The following is an 18,201-nucleotide window of genomic DNA, read 5'->3' as shown; positions in this document are numbered from 1 at the left end:
TGAGCGGTCTTGTTTATTTGTTTACATTTTGAAAACAAAATCCCGCGAAAACCAAGTGGGAGCCTCCTAAAAAACGAATGGGCAGTTCATTTAGGGTACGTTTACAAGAGCTTTAACAACATGGACGGGCAAAAAAAAGTTGTAATTTAATTTACAAAAAAATTGTCATACCTATTTCTACAAAAAACAATGGGAGACTGAAAAGTCAATTTACTCCCGCAGTTTGAACAAGGTCTTATGTATTTGGTGCAGAATAAATCGCGTAGCCCCGGTAGCCATAAACGGAGAACCATTCTTAAATAAATGGAAAAAATAATAACAAAAAATATGTAAAAGATTAATATAGGTGACACGGAGCAATTAGTGGTAGTTATGAGACTAATCGGGAAAAATGAAAATCCTTTAAAGTTCACAACTTTTTTTTTTTAGGATGACTGTTGTCGCAATGTGTACAAAATCCTGCTCATCATCTGTAAAAATAGGGTGTTCTTGAGATCCCTCCTCAGTGACAACTTCATTCTGGTGGTACACAAGAAGCTGTGTCGCATGAAACATGGGCCACACTGTATGATCTGTAGCAACGCGATGATCTATGGACAAGGTAAGAAGGTCGTGGGTTCGATTCCCCACAAGGACATTTTTTTCTATTCTTGTTCTTTGAATTTCGAAACCTTCGTGGTCGAATGGATAACACACTAAGTCAAATTAAATCAAATTTATTTTTTATTTTAATCAAATACAATCGCAAGCAACTTGCCTCTTTATTTAACAGCAAAAAAATGAGAGTAAGGTAGTTATAAAAAGGACAGAAAAATGGGGACTAAAGAATCAACACACGTCAGATTATTTAAATAATAAAGAAAGAGAGTATGTAGTTAGAATAGCTTCCATAACAGAGGCCTCGAATTCAATTGCCAGCAGAGTCGACTTTGTGCTTGGAATTCAAAGTGCCCTTACCATCAAGAGAACCTAGAGTAACAGTGAGTAACTAGTTCATCATAAATTTAGGGTTTTTAACTACTTCATCATAAATTTAGTGTTTTTAACTACTTTATTATAAATTTAGGGTTTTTAACTACTTCATCATAAATTAAGGGTTTTTAACTACTTTATCATAAATTTAGTGTTTTCAACTACTTCATTATAAATTTAGGGTTTTTAACTACTTCATCATAAATTTAGGGTTTTTAACTACTTTATTATAAATTTAGGATTTTTAACTACTTCATCATGAATTTAGTTTTTCTCACAATATTGTTTCTTTTTCCTTCTGTATCTTCCAGGTATCATCAATGAAATTTCAAACGAAACCAACTCACACTACGGATTTGAAGAGATCATGTATTTGTACAGACTGCAAGATCAACGCATTGACACCATGTCTACTTCTGACACCAAATCTGACATAGTTCCTAGATCTGCTGACAATACTAATACTGCTAACTCAAGCAACACATCTGACGATACTACGAAAGTTCCTACATCTACTGACAGTATTTCCTGCAAAAGTTCTCTTGACAAAACTTCCAACTGTGGCATTAATCCCTGTGTAGAAACCCCTTCTATAGGCCATTGTAACACCAGCAGTTTAGCCTCAAACAACCCAACAACCTCCTCCTCTTCCTTACAACCCTTAAATTCTTCCGAAATTAACCCATCAACCCCTTTTATCTGTGTCCCCTCGACATCTTCAGGCACCACCTCAGAAAACCTCTCAAATAATACTACACTTAACCCTTCAAAGACCTCCGAAAATCTCTCAAAACCCTCTTCTTTAGTTAACCCTTTGACGTCCTCTAACACTGCCTCTTTTTCCCTTAACCCTCCAACATCCTCTTCTAACAGCAATTCAAACACTTTCTCCACCAATAACACTTCTACAGTGAACCCTTTGATATCTTCTTCTAACACTACCACCTCCATTAACCCTTTGACGTCCTCTTGTAACAGCCCTTCAAAGAGTCTCCCCACCAATAACACTTCTTCAATTAACCCTTTGATGTCCTTTTCTAAAACTGCCGCCTCTTCCTCCTCTTCCATCAACCCTTCTACGCCCTCGTCTAATAATAACACCTCCTCCTCCTCCATTAACACTTCTTCAGTTAACCCTTTGACATCCTCTTCTAACACTACCTCCTCCATTCTCTCTCTCTCTCTCTCTCTCTCTCTCTCTCTCTCTCTCTCTCTCTCTCTCTCTCTCTCTCTCTCTCTCTCTCTCTCTCTCTCTCTCTCGCTCCCTCTCCCTCTTTCTCTCTCTCTCCCTCTTTCTCTCTCTCTCTCTCTCTCTCTCTCCTTCCTTTCTTCTCCCTGTGTTAGTTCTCCTATCTCCTTCCAATAGGTTCGTTTTCTCAATCTTATTTTATTATTGTGTTAGGCTTCAATGACAGCATTCTTCTCTATTTCTAGCCGGACACATCAGGTTCGCTTAGCCTCGGAGCTGATATTGAAGAGAGACTAGACGTTCATATCATCCGTATCATGTTGCATATCTCCTACATAAAGTATCCGTTTGAACAGCTCGCCTACAAACACACGTGGAGTACGCTGGTGGACTACCTGGTCAAAGTGCAACAGGTACACTGATTAGAATAGAATAGAATATACCCTGTTTATACTGCCGAAATGAGACTGGGATTGTGACAGTTTTGACAAACACATCCTCATCTGATAATATCATCACATGTAAGTATACCTACCTCTTTATCTAAGTTTTTTTTTTTTTTTACCCCTGATTGGATTTGAACCTGGGATCTCCTGCATTTAAGCCTAGTATGAGAGACTCTCAACTTCAGATGGTTCTTTTAAATCCAAGTACATATTCAATAATCCAGGAAAGATTACTTCTTGCTATTAAAACCTTGACTATAACTATTGAGTAATTCCAATGGGTTCTTCTCATCACCACAGGCATCCGTGCAATCAAGCACATGTGGCTATGGGACCAGTACCGTGTTCACAACGAGCTTGTCAATCTCAATGCCATCAAACACTGTCTCGACAAACTCACTCTGCTAAGCGACAAAGCAGCACTTATTCTCTCCCATTTGTCAATCATCCAAGCCATGCTAAGTGTTAACACAAAGGGTTTCATAGCGCAAATGTCATATTTGCATTATGAGTGGATGGTGAATTTGTTACGCAAGGAGAGAGGAAAGTTTGATGATGTCCTCATTCAGATTCTGTTGAAGCTGTCAGCATATAGTAAAACACATTTTGAACTAGGTGAGATTTTTTTGTTTGTTATGATTATGTATTTTTAATCAGTAAACAGGGCTACTCAGACTGGTTGAGATTCCTGAAGTTAAATAACCAGGATTACTTACCCCTACATGAAAAGTCCAGAATGGGCTTAAAATAAAATGTGTCCCTTAAAATAAAATGTGTACCTATAGGTACCTTGTTTATCCTCTTGATATGGGACTGAAAGGTCTCTTTACCCCTACAGTCTAACCAAAAACCAAGTGGGAGCCTCCTAAAAAACGAATGGGCAGTTCATTTAGGGTACGTTTACAAGAGCTTTAACAACATGGACGGGCAAAAAAAAAAATTGTAATTTAATTTACAAAAAAATTGTCATATTTCTACAAAAAACAATGGAAATTGGAAATAGATAAACTGGATTTAACTAGAGTGAAAAAACATTTTATTGTACTTTGGAGAAAAAAATTAAAATGTCCCAGTCCTGATTTTTTTAAAATTAAAAATGGACTGCCCATAATTTTTGTTGGTTTTTCGGAAACTTGGCAACACTGTGCCTTATCAACAAAATGCGTCTTTTTTAATCCAGCTCTTAATTTTATCTTTTTTCTCTTGAGAGTTGAGATCAATATCCTGGTTATCCTTATCCTGGTAAATTTTTATCCAGTGATTCCTGTGAATGTGAAAAGTTCTGATCTGTTCAAAGGCAGGTAAGAGGTGGCATAAATCCATACATAACCACTAATCACTAGCAGGAATCAGGAATGTTGTTCATGAGGGTGAGTGCTCTCTACCATATCCAACTACAGAAGAAAAAGAAAAATTCCGTTGGTCCTCATTTTTCCTGCTCTATGACTTTGAAACATCACCCAAGTAAGCGCAACTGATCTATTGGAAATAGATAAACTGGATTTAACTAGAGTGAAAAAACATTTTATTGTACTTTGGAGAAAAAAAATTAAAATGTCCCAGTCCTGATTTTTTTAAAATTAAAAATGGACTGCCCATAATTTTTGTTGGGAGTGAATACATTTTTTCAATTAAAATTTTATGCTGATTCCAAAAATTAAATAAAAAATGGGGGTTCCCATAAGAGTGACCTATATTTAGCAAAAAATGGGCCGTTTTGCAAAAAAAATTGCAAATTTAAAAAAAGCCATTCTAATCATTAAAATTTCATCTACATGATGCCGTTTATTTCATTCCTTAATTCCCAGCCGTTTCTGAGATATAAGCGTGGTTCGCAAATCACGAACCACCCTGTATCGGGAACGGTATGAGCTAGAGACTTGAAATTTGGTATGTAGTTAACAAATGGACAAGGATGCAACTCAAAACGTTTGGTTGAGATAGGTGCTGCTGTTGGCGGTATTTTGACCGCTTTTTGCCGGTTTTTGACCGTTTTTTGGCGGTTTTCAGCCATACCGACTAAACGGTTAGAGATATTGTTTGAAAGTTTGGCTATAAGAACAAGATATAAATAATATTTATATACTTCGATAAATAATTTTTAATTCTTCTCTCGTTCAGGTAACATGTCTCCTAATTCAAGCGTCTCTCCGCTGTACATGTCCCCAAACCGGTCTCCAGTTTGGAAGCCGAGTACCTCGACCGCTGAGTTTGACCTTGATGATAATGCTGACGATGATGATGATAAGAGTGTATACTCACCCCTGATAGAGTTTAGTGATGAGGAAACCTTGTCTAACCAGGGTGATGAGGATAGTAACGATATGTGTAAACAGGTAAGTGATGGAATTAATGAAAAAAGGAATGGGAATGGATGTAAAAGACATACATACATATCCAATATAGGCACTATTATTATTTCCTTCTTTCTCTTTTTTTTCTTTCTCTTTCTTATTTCTCCTTCATTCCATAACGTGCTTTTTTTCTCTTCTTCCTTTCTCTCTTTTTTTTTTTTTTTAGGATGGATTGTGACATTTTTATGTAGCCTCATTACGCTTCTTAACAACCACAAAAAATTTCATCAAAATCGGCCAAGCTGTTTTCTCTTGAAAGGAGGACATAATAGGTCTGTCAGCGTAACAGACAGACAAACAGGGATTTTCCTAATGTGATTTTTGGGATCCTTGATGCATAAGGAGCAAGAATAACTCAAAATTTCACCATTCTAACCAATGTACAGACAAATCTACAATTTTTACTTTGCTTATATAGAAAGGAAAGTAATGTAATCGGGTCAAAATTTCGATGGTCAGTTTTTAGTGCCAAAACACGTTTTGAGGTCCCTAGAGCCTAAATCCGAAGTTTCAGCCATTGGTCCGTGTGTGTGTCTGTCTGTAAACAAAATATCTCTAGAACGATAAGAGCTAGAGATTTGAAATTTGGTATGTAGATGTCAAATGTGACAAGAATGCGACACGAAACTTTTGGATGAGATCGGTGCAACGGTTGGCGGCATTTTACCGCTTTTTGGCGGTTTTCGGTGTAACCCCTACAGTCTAACCAAAATATTACATTTTATTACTGTACCTAAGTACATATTTAAAACCTTGTCTTTACATCCCCCCCCCAGCAAAAACCTCACTGGTTGATCAAATCATATCCCTCATCTGGCCCCCACTCAAGGTGAGCGCAACCAAAACCTACCAGCTCGTCAAAATCCTCTGTGCCCTCTGCAAGGAGAATTTGTTCCGACAGAAGATTATTCAAACTCAGCATGCGGTGATGGCTCTCTTGACTTATTTGGATATGGATGTGATTGAAGATACCAAAGAGCCAATGAGAGAAGAGAATGAGAGTAACCGGACAAGTGTGACCAATGAAATGGAGACATCCAGAGATGAGTCGATGAATGAAGACACCTCTTTTGACACAGGTAATTATAAAAGAAAAAAAGAGGTTTGACAGAGGGGGGGGGGAAGGTTTGGTAGAGGAAGACAAGATAGGAGAAAGCCAGCTTCTGAGAAAAAATCTTACCTGTTAGGATAAAATCCGCGTTGGGTGGGAATCAAACCTCCAGTCTAGCACTTACAAGGCAGATACCCTTCAAGCTAAGCTAACTTGTCACTTTAAAACAATTAAGTAAAGCTAATTATGTAGGTTGTTTTCTGTTACTGGTACCTATGTAGATTCGTAGAACCTTAACAAATCTTTTACTTAAGGCTTTTTGCCCTTACACCTAAGCCTCTGAGTGAGCTTTGTGTATATGTGTTAGGCTCAATCCCCGAAATTCGGCAATTGAGCAACTGTAAACAGCTCAGTCCGCGAGCGAATACGGGGATGGAGCCTTAAATATGCACTGGTTACATATACTTACCTGCTTCAAACCTAAGCCTCTGAGTGAGCTTTGTGTATATGTGTTAGGCTCAATCCCCGAAATTCGGCAATTGAGCAACTGTAAACAGCTCAGTCCGAGAGCGAATACGGGCATGGAGCCTTAAATATGCACTGGTTACATATACTTACCTGCTTCAACAGAATCACCAGGCTACCCAGATCTTCATTTTGTTTTTCAGAAGAGACAATGTCTCGAACTTCCAAATCCTCAAAAGCAGACAAACCCTCCTCCAATCTGACAAATTCCATTCACTACTACATTCTCCTCTGTATCAACGCTTACCAATATGACCATGAAGGCCTTTATCGGTATCTGAAGGCCAATCTAATTCCCATTCTCATGAAGCGGCTCGGGGGACAGATAGACAAGTTCGAGTATCGGCACGGAGCGGCCGTATGTGACCAGAGCAAGTATTTAGCGACCAGACAGTCGCTAAGTAGCGGCAACATGTCGCCCCTGTCACCGAATTATTCTGGTGAGTGTCTCAAGGCATGACTTTGAAGCGCCACCATTCTTCCTTTTTTTTTTTAGGATGGAATGTGACATTTTGTTTATCTAGCCTTTGTCACCCTCATCACGCTTCTTAACAACCCCGAAAAATTTCATCAAAATCGGCCAAGCTGTTTTCTCTTGAAAGGAGGACAAAAACAGGTCTGTCAGCGTAACAGACAGACAAACAGGAATTTTCCTAATGTGATTTTTGGGATCGTTGATGCATAAGGAGCAAGATTAACCCAAAATTCAACATTCTAACCAATGTAGAGAAAATATTTATATACTTCGATAAATAATTTTCAATTCTTCTCTCGTTCAGGTAACATGTCTCCTAATTCAAGCGTCTCTCCATTCATATCATCCGTATCATGTTGCATATCTCCTACATAAAGTATCCGTTTGAACAGCTCGCCTACAAACATACGTGGAGTACGCTGGTCGACTACCTGGTCAAAGTACAACAGGTACACTGATTAGAATAGAATATACCCTGTTTATCCTGCCGAAATGAGACTGAAAAGTCCAATTTACTCCCGCAGTTTGAACAAGGTCTTATGTATTTGGTGCAGAATAAATCGCGTAGCCCCGGTAGCCATAAACGGAGAACCATTCTTAAATAAATGGAAAAAATAATAACAAAAAATATGTAAAAGATTAATATAGGTGACACGGAGCAATTAGTGGTAGTTATGAGACTAATCGGGAAAAATGAAAATCCTTTAAAGTTCACAACTTTTTTTTTTTAGGATGACTGTTGTCGCAATGTGTACAAAATCCTGCTCATCATCTGTAAAAATAGGGTGTTCTTGAGATCCCTCCTCAGTGACAACTTCATTCTGGTGGTACACAAGAAGCTGTGTCGCATGAAACATGGGCCGCACTGTATGATCTGTAGCAACGCGATGATCTATGGACAAGGTAAGAAGGTCGTGGGTTCGATTCCCCACAAGGACTTTTTTTTTCTTGTTCTTTGGATTTGGAAACCTTCGTGGTCGAATGGATAACACACTAAGTCAAATTATATCAAATTTATTTTTTATTTTAATCAAATACAATCGCAAGCAACTTGCCTCTTTATTTAACAGTAAAAAAAAATGAGAGTAAGGTAGTTATAAAAAGGACAGAAAAATGGGGACTAAAGAAACATCACACGTCAGATTATTTAAATAATAAAGAAAGAGAGTAGTTAGAATAGCTTCCATAACAGAGGCCTCGAATTCAATTGCCAGCAGAGTCGACTTTGTGCTTGAAATTCAAAGTGCCCTTACCATCAAGAGAACCTGGAGTAACTACTTCATCATAAATTTAGGGTTTTTAACTACTTCATCATAAATTTAGGGTTTTTAACTACTTTATCATAAATTTAGGGTTTTTATCTACTTTATCATAAATTTGAGGTTATTAACTACTTTATCAAAAATTTAGGGTTTTTAACTACTTCATCATAAATTTAGGGTTTTTAACTACTTCATCATAAATTTAGTGTTTTTAACTACTTTATCATAAATTTAGGGTTTTTAACTACTTTATTATAAATATAGGGTTTTTAACTACTTCATCATAAATTTAGGGTTTTTAACTACTTCATCATGAATATAGTTTTTCTCACAATATTGTTTCTTTTTCCTTCTGTATTTATTGAGGATAAAATTCCATACCTCGGCTGGGATTGAACCCACGCCCTCCTGTTTACCAGGTGAGTGCCTTGACCACTACACCACCGAGGCAGGTACCACTACACCACCGAGGCAGGTAAGTAAAGCTACTTATGTAGGCTGTTTTCTGTTACTGGTACCTAGATTCGTAGAACCTTAACAAATCTTTTAGGGCTTTTTGCCTTATACCTAAGCCTCTGAGTGAGCTTTGTGTTAGGCTCAATCCCCGCAATTCGGCAATTGAGCAACTGTAAACAGCTCAGTCCGCGAGCGAATACGGGGATGGAGCTTTAAATATGCACTGGTATATTAACCTTCTGTATCTTCCAGGTATCATCAATGAAATTTCAAACGAAACCAACTCACACTACGGATTTGAAGAGATCATGTATTTGTACAGACTGCAAGATCAACGCATTGACACCATGTCTACTTCTGACACCAAATCTGACATAGTTCCTAGATCTGCTGACAATACTAATATCAACGCATTGACACCATGTCTACTTCTGACACCAAATCTGACATAGTTCCTAGATCTGCTGACAATACTAATACTGCTAACTCAAGCAACACATCTGACGATACTACGAAAGTTCCTACATCTACTGACAGTATTTCCTGCAAAAGTTCTCTTGACAAAACTTCCAACTGTGGCATTAATCCCTGTGTAGAAACCCCTTCTATAGGCCATTGTAACACCAGCAGTTTAGCCTCAAACAACCCAACAACCTCCTCCTCTTCCTTACAACCCTTAAATTCTTCCGAAATTAACCCATCAACCCCTTTTATCTGTGTCCCCTCGACATCTTCAGGCACCACCTCAGAAAACCTCTCAAATAATACTACACTTAACCCTTCAAAGACCTCCGAAAATCTCTCAAAACCCTCTTCTTTAGTTAACCCTTGTGGCATTAATCCCTGTGTAGAAACCCCTTCTATAGGCCATTGTAACACCAGCAGTTTAGCCTCAAACAACCCAACAACCTCCTCCTCCTCCTCCTCTTCCTTACAACCCTTAAATTCTTCCGAAATTAACCCATCAAGCCCTTTTATCTGTGTCCCCTCGACATCTTCAGGCACCACCTCAGAAAACCTCTCAAATAATATTACATTTAACCCTTCAAAGACCTCCGAAAATCTCTCAAAAGCCTCTTCTTTAGTTAACCCTCTGACGTCCTCTAACACTGCCTCTTTTTCCCTTAACCCTCCAACATCCTCTTCTAACAGCAATTCAAACACTTTCTCCACCAATAACACTTCTACAGTGAACCCTTTGATATCTTCTTCTAACACTACCACCTGCATTGACCCTTTGACGTCCTCTTGTAACAGCCCTTCAAACAGTCTCCCCACCAATAACACTTCTTCAATTAACCCTTTGATGTCCTTTTCTAATACTGCCGCCTCTTCCCTTAATCCTTCTACGTCCTCTTCTAACAATAAGACCTCTGTGTCCCCTCGACATCTTCAGGCACCACCTCAGAAAACCTCTCAAATAATACTACACTTAACCCTTCAAAGACCTCCGAAAATCTCTCCAAACCCTCTTCTTTAGTTAACCCTTTGACGTCCTCTAACACTGCCTCTTTTTCCCTTAACCCTCCAACATCCTCTTGTAACAGCAATTCAAACACTTTCTCCACCAATAACACTTCTACAGTTAACCCTTTGATATCTTCTTCTAACACTACCTCCTCCATTAACCCTTTGACGTCCTCTTGTAACAGCCCTTCAAACAATCTCCCTACCAATAACACTTCTTCAATTAACCCTTTGATATCCTCTAACACTGCCTCTTTTTCCCTTAACCCTCCAACATCCTCTTCTAACAGCAATTCAAACACTTTCTCCACCAATAACACTTCTATAGTTAACCCTTTGATATCTTCTTCTAACACTACCACCTCCATTAACCCTTTGACGTCCTCTTGTAACAGCCCTTCAAAGAGTCTCCCCACCAATAACACTTCTTCAATTAACCCTTTGATGTCCTTTTCTAAAACTGCCGCCTCTTCCTCCTCTTCCATCAACCCTTCTACGCCCTCGTCTAATAATAACACCTCCTCCTCCTCCATTAACACTTCTTCAGTTAACCCTTTGACATCCTCTTCTAACACTACCTCCTCCATTAACCCTTTGACATCCGTCGGTCTCGTCCACTTCATGATCCCCTATTTGCTCAAGGACCACCCGCATTTCGCGCGCATTCTCTTCGGTTCGGACGCCATCTTGGCGCGCATCCTGGCGGAGCTGGCCGGTCCCAATATGGAGGAAGCGGTGAGCTGTATCGAGGAACTGATGAGTGGCATGCTCCCCCTGCGAGACGAGAGGAGAGCCGTGCGTCCCCCGTGTGGGGGCAAGTGTGCGCCGGCCCAGGTTACTTATGAAGGTTAGTAAAGGTTACAGTTCTAAAGAGAGCGATATCGAATCACAAGTGTGAATCACTAAAGTTAAAGTCGTTAGAAGCGCTAGTCTCTTTTGAGCTTTATCTCTGTATATCTAGCCCTAAATAGCGTAACCTTGGTCTGGAATAACGGCCAAACAGTGCCTTCTGGAAACAGGGCCCAATGATATTTTTGATCTACATAAATTGTCGAATCTCTGTGCCAAGTTCGAGCGACTTTGGCTGAAATCTAAAGGCCTGAGAATTGCGAACTCTTTTTGAGCTTTTTCAAAGATTTGGCGTTAAATAGCGGCCGTACCGTACATTTCTCGAGGTCCGGCCCGCGGACACTTTTAATCATCATAAAATACCAAAGCTGTCTGCAAAATTTGAGCGACCTGTGGCTAAAGGTAAAGTCGTGAGAAGCGCTAGTTCCTTTTGAGCTTTTTCCCTGCTTAGCCCTACAGTCGGCCTGCAGTCAGTTTCTGTTACCTTAGAAATTTCACTATTAGGATTTTTTTTAGTTTATAGATAATATTTTACTATTTCATCTTATTTTCAGGTGACCTCACGTTCCTGCTAGATGATGGTAGTACGTTAAAAGCAAACCGCGAGCTCCTCATACACAAGAGTCTCTACTTCGAAACTATGCTGTGTGGAAACTTTAAGGTAATTCAGTATACTTTTTTTTCAAGATGAGTGTTACCGCCGTTTTTATTTTGTAGCAATGAAACAACTGCTACATTAGACGCTTGTGGCCTGTGTCGTAGCAAGCCCATCCCGTAGTATGCCTCTCATCAGATGGGTGATAAGAGACACAAAACTTCCCATTTAGGTGCTGGGTCAACACAAGAACACCAGAAAGTAACCCGTTGAAATATTTGCAACCGAAAAACGAGTACAAATTTTTGTCGGTGGGATTCGAACCCGGGACCTTCTGCATGGCAAGCAAGCGCGTTACCACTGGACCAACCGTGCCCCCAACTAAAAACTGTTTGTCCGATTTTGAACAAATTTGACAATTACATTCAACAAATGTAGGATGTTTTCTCGTTACATTTTGGACTCAGTCGGATCTTTGAGGTCTTTGTAGAGGCTATTTTTCATGTGACTGAACCACTTGCAATCTTTACTTCGGCGTTTCAAAAGTATTCAAAACTCAGTTGGTTCCAAATCAAGTTCTTTGTATGTAAAGGTAGACAGTCAAGATAACGAGAGAAACGAGTACAAATTTTTGTCGGTGGGATTCGAACCCGGGACCTTCTGCATGGCAAGCAAGCGCGTTACCACTGGACCAACCGTGCCCCAACTTTATCTCTTTATTTAACTGATAAGGGTTTCAAATATGTGAATTTCACCCTCCATTCGGCAACAAGCTACCCGGCTACTCACATCAACCTCAAGCAGCCTGAGTGTAACCGGCAAAAGAAAAGGAGAGAATGGAAGTGAGGGGTAGAAAAAGGGCGAGGGAGATGAAAGAAAAGGTGGAAAGATTGTGTGGAAACTTTAAGGTAATTCAGGTGAGAAAACTTTATCGGGACACGAGGTACACAATAGGGCTGCGTCGAAGGGACTGACAAAAATTGTTTTTTTTTTTTTTCAATCCTGTTTCCAGGAATGTGATCAAAAGTCCAACATTAAATTGTCCAATATTTCCGCACCCTGTCTGGAAACTCTACTGCGCTTGATTGCGCATTACTGCACATGCGTATTACTGCGCATAGATATCGGGGTGTATTTGGAGCTCATTGTGAAATCGGATGAATATCTGCTGCATGAGTTGAACTACAATCTGATCGAGTTGTTGTATACGTCGCACGCGATCATCACTGCGACCAATGTGCACCTGGTCTATCGATGGTAAATATTAGATGTTTCATTTGACCGAAATCAGGAGAATGGCATTTGCTAGGTCATTTAAATAATAATAATAAAAACAGAGTTTTGATAGTCAACTGTAACAACGGAAGTCTCAATGTCCCGAAATTAAAGAGAGAAGGTTGGGAGAACGATATCCGCTCCGAGAACGCACCTATAACTTATAAGCGCTAGGCCACGAGTTCGATTCCCACCCGCTGCGGAAATTATCCTGAACGAATAATGTTCGTTCACGGAACTTCTGGCTTTTCTCCTATCCTGTCTTCCTTCTCTCTTCGAAGACCTTAGCAGTTACAGTTCCCTCTGTCAAACCTCTTTGTTTAAAATAATAGGTAATAATAGTATAACCCTGCGTTGTGTGTATGGTGTTTCCAGGTCGCTCAACTACAACGAATTCGTACAGGCCTGTGTGAGTAATTACGAGAATTTCTTCAGTAAGAACGAACATGAACCTCGTGGTGGTGCAAAACGGATGCGAATGGAGGTGGAAGAGAAAGAGGATGTGAAACGAGCCAAGACTGGAGACGATAGTGGACGTGGAAAGAACAAAGAAGAAGCAAAAGAGAGAATTGAAGATAATGGACTTGGAAAGAACAAAGAGGAAACAGAGTATGGACGTAAAAAGAACAAAGAAGAAGCGAAAGACAGAATTGAAAATAGTGGATTTGGAAAGGAAGAAGAAGTCAAAGAGAGAATTGATAATAATGGGCTTGGAAAGAACAAAGAAGAAGCAAAAGACAGAAGTGACGTTAGCGGTACAGCAGTAGAGAAAAGTTGTGAAGAGAATGTCAAAAACATTGACGGACTAACGCGAATGTCTCTTAGTGATAATAAAGACAGCGATAAAGCTAGTAGAGACAGGGATAAAGCTGGTAAAGACAGTGATAAAGTTTGTAAAGACAGTGATAAAGCTAGAGGTAGCAATAATGCAACAGGTATCAATAATGCCACAACAACTAACAAAGACTCTGAAAAAGTAGTTAAGAAATCAGGACTAACGCGAATGTCTCTTAGTGATAATAAAGACAGCGATAAAGCTAGTAGAGACAGGGATAAAGCTGGTAAAGACAGTGATAAAGCTAGAGGTAGCAAAAATGCAACAGGTATCAATAATGCCACAACAACTAACAAAGACTCTGAAAAAGTAGTTAAGAAATCGGACAGGGATAAAGTTTGTAAAGACAGTGATAAAGCTAGAGGTAGCAAAAATGCAACAGGTATCAATAATGCCACAACAACTAACAAAGGCTCTGAAAAAGTAGTCAAGAAATCGCCAGAAAACGCACCTTTGGCAAGCGATCAACCCAGTTGTAGCTACCACCTGGACAATGTGGAAAGAATGGAAATTGATGAAATTGACATGAAAGAAACGCTTGGTAATAGTGAAATAGATAAAGTAAAAGACGATAAACTTGAAAATATAAGAGAGAAAGTAGATAAAGTGGAGAAAAGAGTGGAAACTGGAGAAATAAGAAATCACCAGAAAACGCACCTTTGGCAAGCGATCAACCCAGTTGTAGTTATCATCTGGAAAATGTGGAAAGAATGGAAATTGATGAAATTGACATGAAAGAAACACTTGGTAATAGTGAAATAGATAAAGTAAAACACGATAAACCTGAAGATATAAGAGAGAAGCTAGATAAAGTGGAGAAAGGAATGGAAACGGGAGAAAATATAGGAAACAAAGCAGAAGTGAAGAAATATGTGGAAAGACTTGAAGGCAATGTACCAGATAAAATAAAAGTCAGTGAAAATGTAGAAATATTTGAAAATGTATCAGATAACACAAAAGTCAGTAAACATGTAGAAAGACTTGAAAATGTTAAGGAATGGAAACGGGAGAAAATATAGGAAACAAAGCAGAAGTGAAGAAATATGTGGAAAGACTTGAAGGCAATGTACCAGATAAAATGAAAGTCAGTGAAAATGTAGAAATATTTGAAAATGTATCAGATAACACAAAAGTCAATAAACATGTAGAAAGACTTGAAAATGTCCCCCGGCCAGGTAAAGAAAGAATCAGCGAATGTGAAGAACTACTTAAAAACAATGTACTGGAGAAAGAAGAAATTGGTGAAGATGTAGACATGCCAGAAGAAAAAGCAGGAAATGAAATGAAACTCAGTAAAGATGAAGAACTACTGGAAAGAAATGATGAAGAACTACTGGAAGGAAATCAAAGTAAGTGTACTGGAGAAAGAAGAAATTGGTGAAGATGTAGACATGCCAGAAGAAAAAGCAGGAAATGAAATGAAACTCAGTAAAGATGAAGAAATACTGGAAAGAAATGATGAAGAACTACTGGAAGGAAATCAAAGTATATGATCGCGAAAACAAAGTTGCATGTTTCAAATTGAAAAATCAGTCGGGTCTTACGTTCCTACTTGCGTGATAAATGCGTTAATTAATCCTAATTTATTGAATATTGACAAGGGGTTTTTTCTTTCCTGAGAGGAGAATAGCTGAAGAAATTCCTAGAAAATAGTCTACTCCCCTAAATTAATCAACAAATTACCAATTCCAAGAATTATTTTGAACATTAATTTTATTTCTGTGATAATAACGTATTAGTTCGAGTTAACTAATAGACAAAAACTAAACACTAAAATAGAACTAGATCAGCAATTTGCTTGATTTTTGTCTTTTTTAATTTCTTAATAAACTCTAATTTATCAGCTAATTTCATAATGATTCCGCCAATTTGCATAATTTACAATGGCAACTCAAATCTTTCGAACAACTTCTAGAAACCAAGGAGGATATCCTTAATTTTCATAACTTTCAAATATATTTTAACATAATCTTCAGCCTCATTTTAACTTTTCCTAAAACTCTAGTGATCCCAACTACACAACTTGGAAAAATTCCCCAAACGCGCTCAATTTAGACCATAGCAGAAAGAAAAAGTGCCATTTTGCACCTTGGACAAATTAGAAAGAGTTCCTAAACGAGGTTCAATTGAAACGGCCATAGCGGAAGGAAAAAGTGCCATTCCGCCCATTATACGGTCCAGACTCTAGTGATCCCAACGACACACCTCGGGAAAAGTTCCCGAAAGCGAATTAGCGGACCGAAAAAGTGCCATTTGGTCCCAATCCCGCCCCAAATATACGGTCCGGGATCTCGACAGTGCGATCTGGCCGTTCCATCTCGTAGCATGACCGTCCCATCTCGTAGCATGACCATCCCATCTCGTAGTATGACCGTTCTTTTTTTGTTATCCTATATTCCTATAATCTTCTTGTTCCTAGCCTTTTCCTACATAAATAGGGTCGGCGTTTCTTGTCAGTCCCTTTCAAGCAGCCCTATTCCTATAATAAAGAAAGTAATGTAAACCTAGTCTGGCTGGGGGACTCTAAACAGGGAGGATTCCGGCCTGAAATTTCCCCTTGATAAAGAAATAGCAAAGCTGCAAAGGATATCCTTTTGTACAATTTTTAGCCAAAACTAAATGTCAGCCTAAAAATAGTCACCCTAGGGCTGATTGAGAGGCTGACGTAAAACGCTGACCCCGTGTGAACACAGGAAAAGGAATTTTTTTTTCGGTGGTGTAGTGGTCAAGGCTCTCGCCTGGTAAACAGGAGGGCTTGGGTTCAATCCCAGCTTCAAAGTAAGGATCGAGATTTACTTGAAAATATTCCAGATAAAGAAGAAATCAATGAAGAAGTAGAACTATTAGATGAAAGTGGAGTTGATGATGCACAACCATGTTTAATCAGTGACCTTATCAATGAGATTAACAAGAATAAGAACGCCCTAGGGAAATCTCCTGGAACCCCTATGGCGGTCAATGTGCAGAATAATATTGAGCAAGGTAAGTAAATGTATTTTCCTTTGTATTCTAAGGCTCCCACCTTAATAATAGGTATACAAGTATAAGTAGTGCTTTTTTTTTGTGGTGTAGTGGTCAAGGCGCTCGCCTGGTAAACACGAGGGCGTGGGTTCAATCCCAGCCGAGGTTTGGAATTTTATCCTCAATATAATTTGAGAATTTGACCACAATAATAGTAGTAGCCTACTGCTGGAGTAAAGGGACTTTTCAGTCCTATGCGAGCAGTATAAAAAAGTACTACATATTATTATTTACCTGTTTTTAGAGCAATCCCAGCCGAGGTTTGGAATTTTATCCTCAATATAATTTGAGAATTTGACCACAATAATAGTAGTAGCCTACTGCTGGAGTAAAGAGACTATTCAGTCCTATGCGAGCAGTATAAAAAAAGTACTACATATTATTATTTACCTGTTTTTAGAACAGGTAGGCACTTTATTTTCACTCTTTCTTTCAGGCAAGGACGAAATCAAAAACATTCTCCTGCTGAAAAACGAGCCCAGTTTCAAGCTACGCAAGCTCCCCCTGGCGGCGAAAAAGCACCGCCTCCCCACCACCCACTCCAGCACTAGTAGTACACGCGAAGACCTTAACGTGTTTCTAATCAAGCTCATATTCTCCCAATCAGGACGAAGTAGTGTGAGAAAGTCAGTGGAGGTGGTGCGGAATATAATCGGGATGAGTCAAGAAGGGGACGAGGACATTTTTGAGCAGTTCAAGTATGATATCCATGAGTTTATTCGGGAGAACTTGAAATAGGTAGGTTCGATTCCCGCCCGGGCAAAAGATGAGGTTCCTTCTCGGAACGGCTGGCTTTCTCCTATCATGTCTTCGTAAATAAATAACCTGTGATAATGGCTTATTACCCTTACTTGTGTATATAGCTACATATATAGTTTGTATACCTATTGTTTATTCCTATAGTAGAACTTGAAATAGGTAGGTTCGATTCCCGCCCGGGCAAAAGATGAGGTTCCTTCTCGGAACGGCTGGCTTTCTCCTATCATGTCTTCCTTCTCTCTTCGATCGAAGAGAGAAGGAAGCGAAAAAATAAATAACCTGTGATAATGGCTTATTACCCTTACTTGTGTATATAGCTACATATATATAGTTTGTATACCTATTGTTTATTCCTATAGGAATTATAATTATTTAATGAAATTATATATGTACAATATACATTTATACCTTCAAACTTGGATAATTATGTAAAGTACATATTTCTAGCTCAGGAACGGAACTAGGATGGTAAATTTCAGATCGGGGACAAAACTCGGAGCTCCCCCCCCCCCCAAAAAAAAGGCAAGGGGACCAACGGGGGGTCCTACTCTACGGCGGACGAAAAATAAAATCGGGGACGGTGAAAGTCGAAAATGAAGAAATCCAAACAAAAGAACACCTAAAATATCTCGGAGTCATCATTGAGAGGAACTGCAAAATGGGCCTGCAC

The 18,201-nt window shown here is 39.1% G+C and overlaps 4 protein-coding genes across 9 annotated transcripts; all 4 read left to right on the top strand.

Moving 5' to 3' along the window:
* The first annotated feature begins 77 nt into the window (after positions 1-77).
* LOC113469970 (putative GPI-anchored protein pfl2) lies at positions 78-2,583 on the top strand. Its single transcript, XM_026828057.1, has 4 exons — positions 78-95; positions 430-601; positions 1,284-2,140; positions 2,407-2,583. The coding sequence occupies exons 1-4, from the start codon at positions 78-80 to the stop codon at positions 2,581-2,583; spliced, it is 1,224 nt and encodes a 407-aa protein (XP_026683858.1).
* A 54-nt stretch (positions 2,584-2,637) lies between these two features.
* Positions 2,638-7,877, top strand: LOC103515328. The gene is made up of 6 exons (XM_026828066.1): positions 2,638-2,682; positions 2,908-3,222; positions 5,738-6,040; positions 6,681-6,977; positions 7,317-7,461; positions 7,744-7,877. The coding sequence occupies exons 2-5, from the start codon at positions 2,928-2,930 to the stop codon at positions 7,385-7,387; spliced, it is 966 nt and encodes a 321-aa protein (XP_026683867.1). The 5' UTR covers positions 2,638-2,682; positions 2,908-2,927; the 3' UTR covers positions 7,388-7,461; positions 7,744-7,877.
* Positions 7,878-9,145: 1,268 nt separating this feature from the next.
* On the top strand, positions 9,146-10,619 carry LOC113469969 (uncharacterized protein PB18E9.04c-like). The gene is made up of 3 exons (XM_026828056.1): positions 9,146-9,459; positions 10,119-10,446; positions 10,593-10,619. Exons 1-3 carry the CDS (start codon positions 9,152-9,154, stop codon positions 10,617-10,619), a joined length of 663 nt encoding a protein of 220 aa, XP_026683857.1. The 5' UTR covers positions 9,146-9,151.
* Positions 10,449-17,604, top strand: LOC103515326. Of its 6 annotated transcripts, none has more exons than XM_026828064.1 (9): positions 10,449-11,044; positions 11,601-11,707; positions 12,654-12,898; positions 13,292-13,777; positions 14,081-14,384; positions 14,591-14,743; positions 14,923-15,100; positions 16,530-16,733; positions 17,209-17,604. In XM_026828064.1, exons 1-9 carry the CDS (start codon positions 10,642-10,644, stop codon positions 17,508-17,510), a joined length of 2,382 nt encoding a protein of 793 aa, XP_026683865.1. In that variant the 5' UTR covers positions 10,449-10,641; the 3' UTR covers positions 17,511-17,604. The 6 variants fall into 6 exon arrangements, with proteins under 6 accessions (XP_026683865.1, XP_026683863.1, XP_026683862.1 ...); XM_026828062.1 differs by lacking the exon at positions 14,081-14,384 and adding an exon at positions 15,129-15,236 and having other exon boundaries at positions 13,292-13,903; positions 14,392-14,743; positions 14,923-14,992; XM_026828061.1 differs by lacking the exon at positions 14,081-14,384 and adding an exon at positions 15,129-15,241 and having other exon boundaries at positions 13,292-13,903; positions 14,392-14,743; positions 14,923-14,992; positions 16,535-16,733.
* Positions 17,605-18,201: the final 597 nt, after the last annotated feature.

This window comes from Diaphorina citri, unplaced genomic scaffold (genome assembly GCF_000475195.1).
Source record: "Diaphorina citri unplaced genomic scaffold, Diaci psyllid genome assembly version 1.1 scaffold1319, whole genome shotgun sequence".
In the NCBI taxonomy this organism is placed as follows: Eukaryota; Metazoa; Arthropoda; class Insecta; order Hemiptera; family Psyllidae; genus Diaphorina; species Diaphorina citri.
The sequence above is the reverse complement of the archived record's forward strand: the minus strand, read 5'-3'. Positions and strand labels throughout refer to the sequence as shown.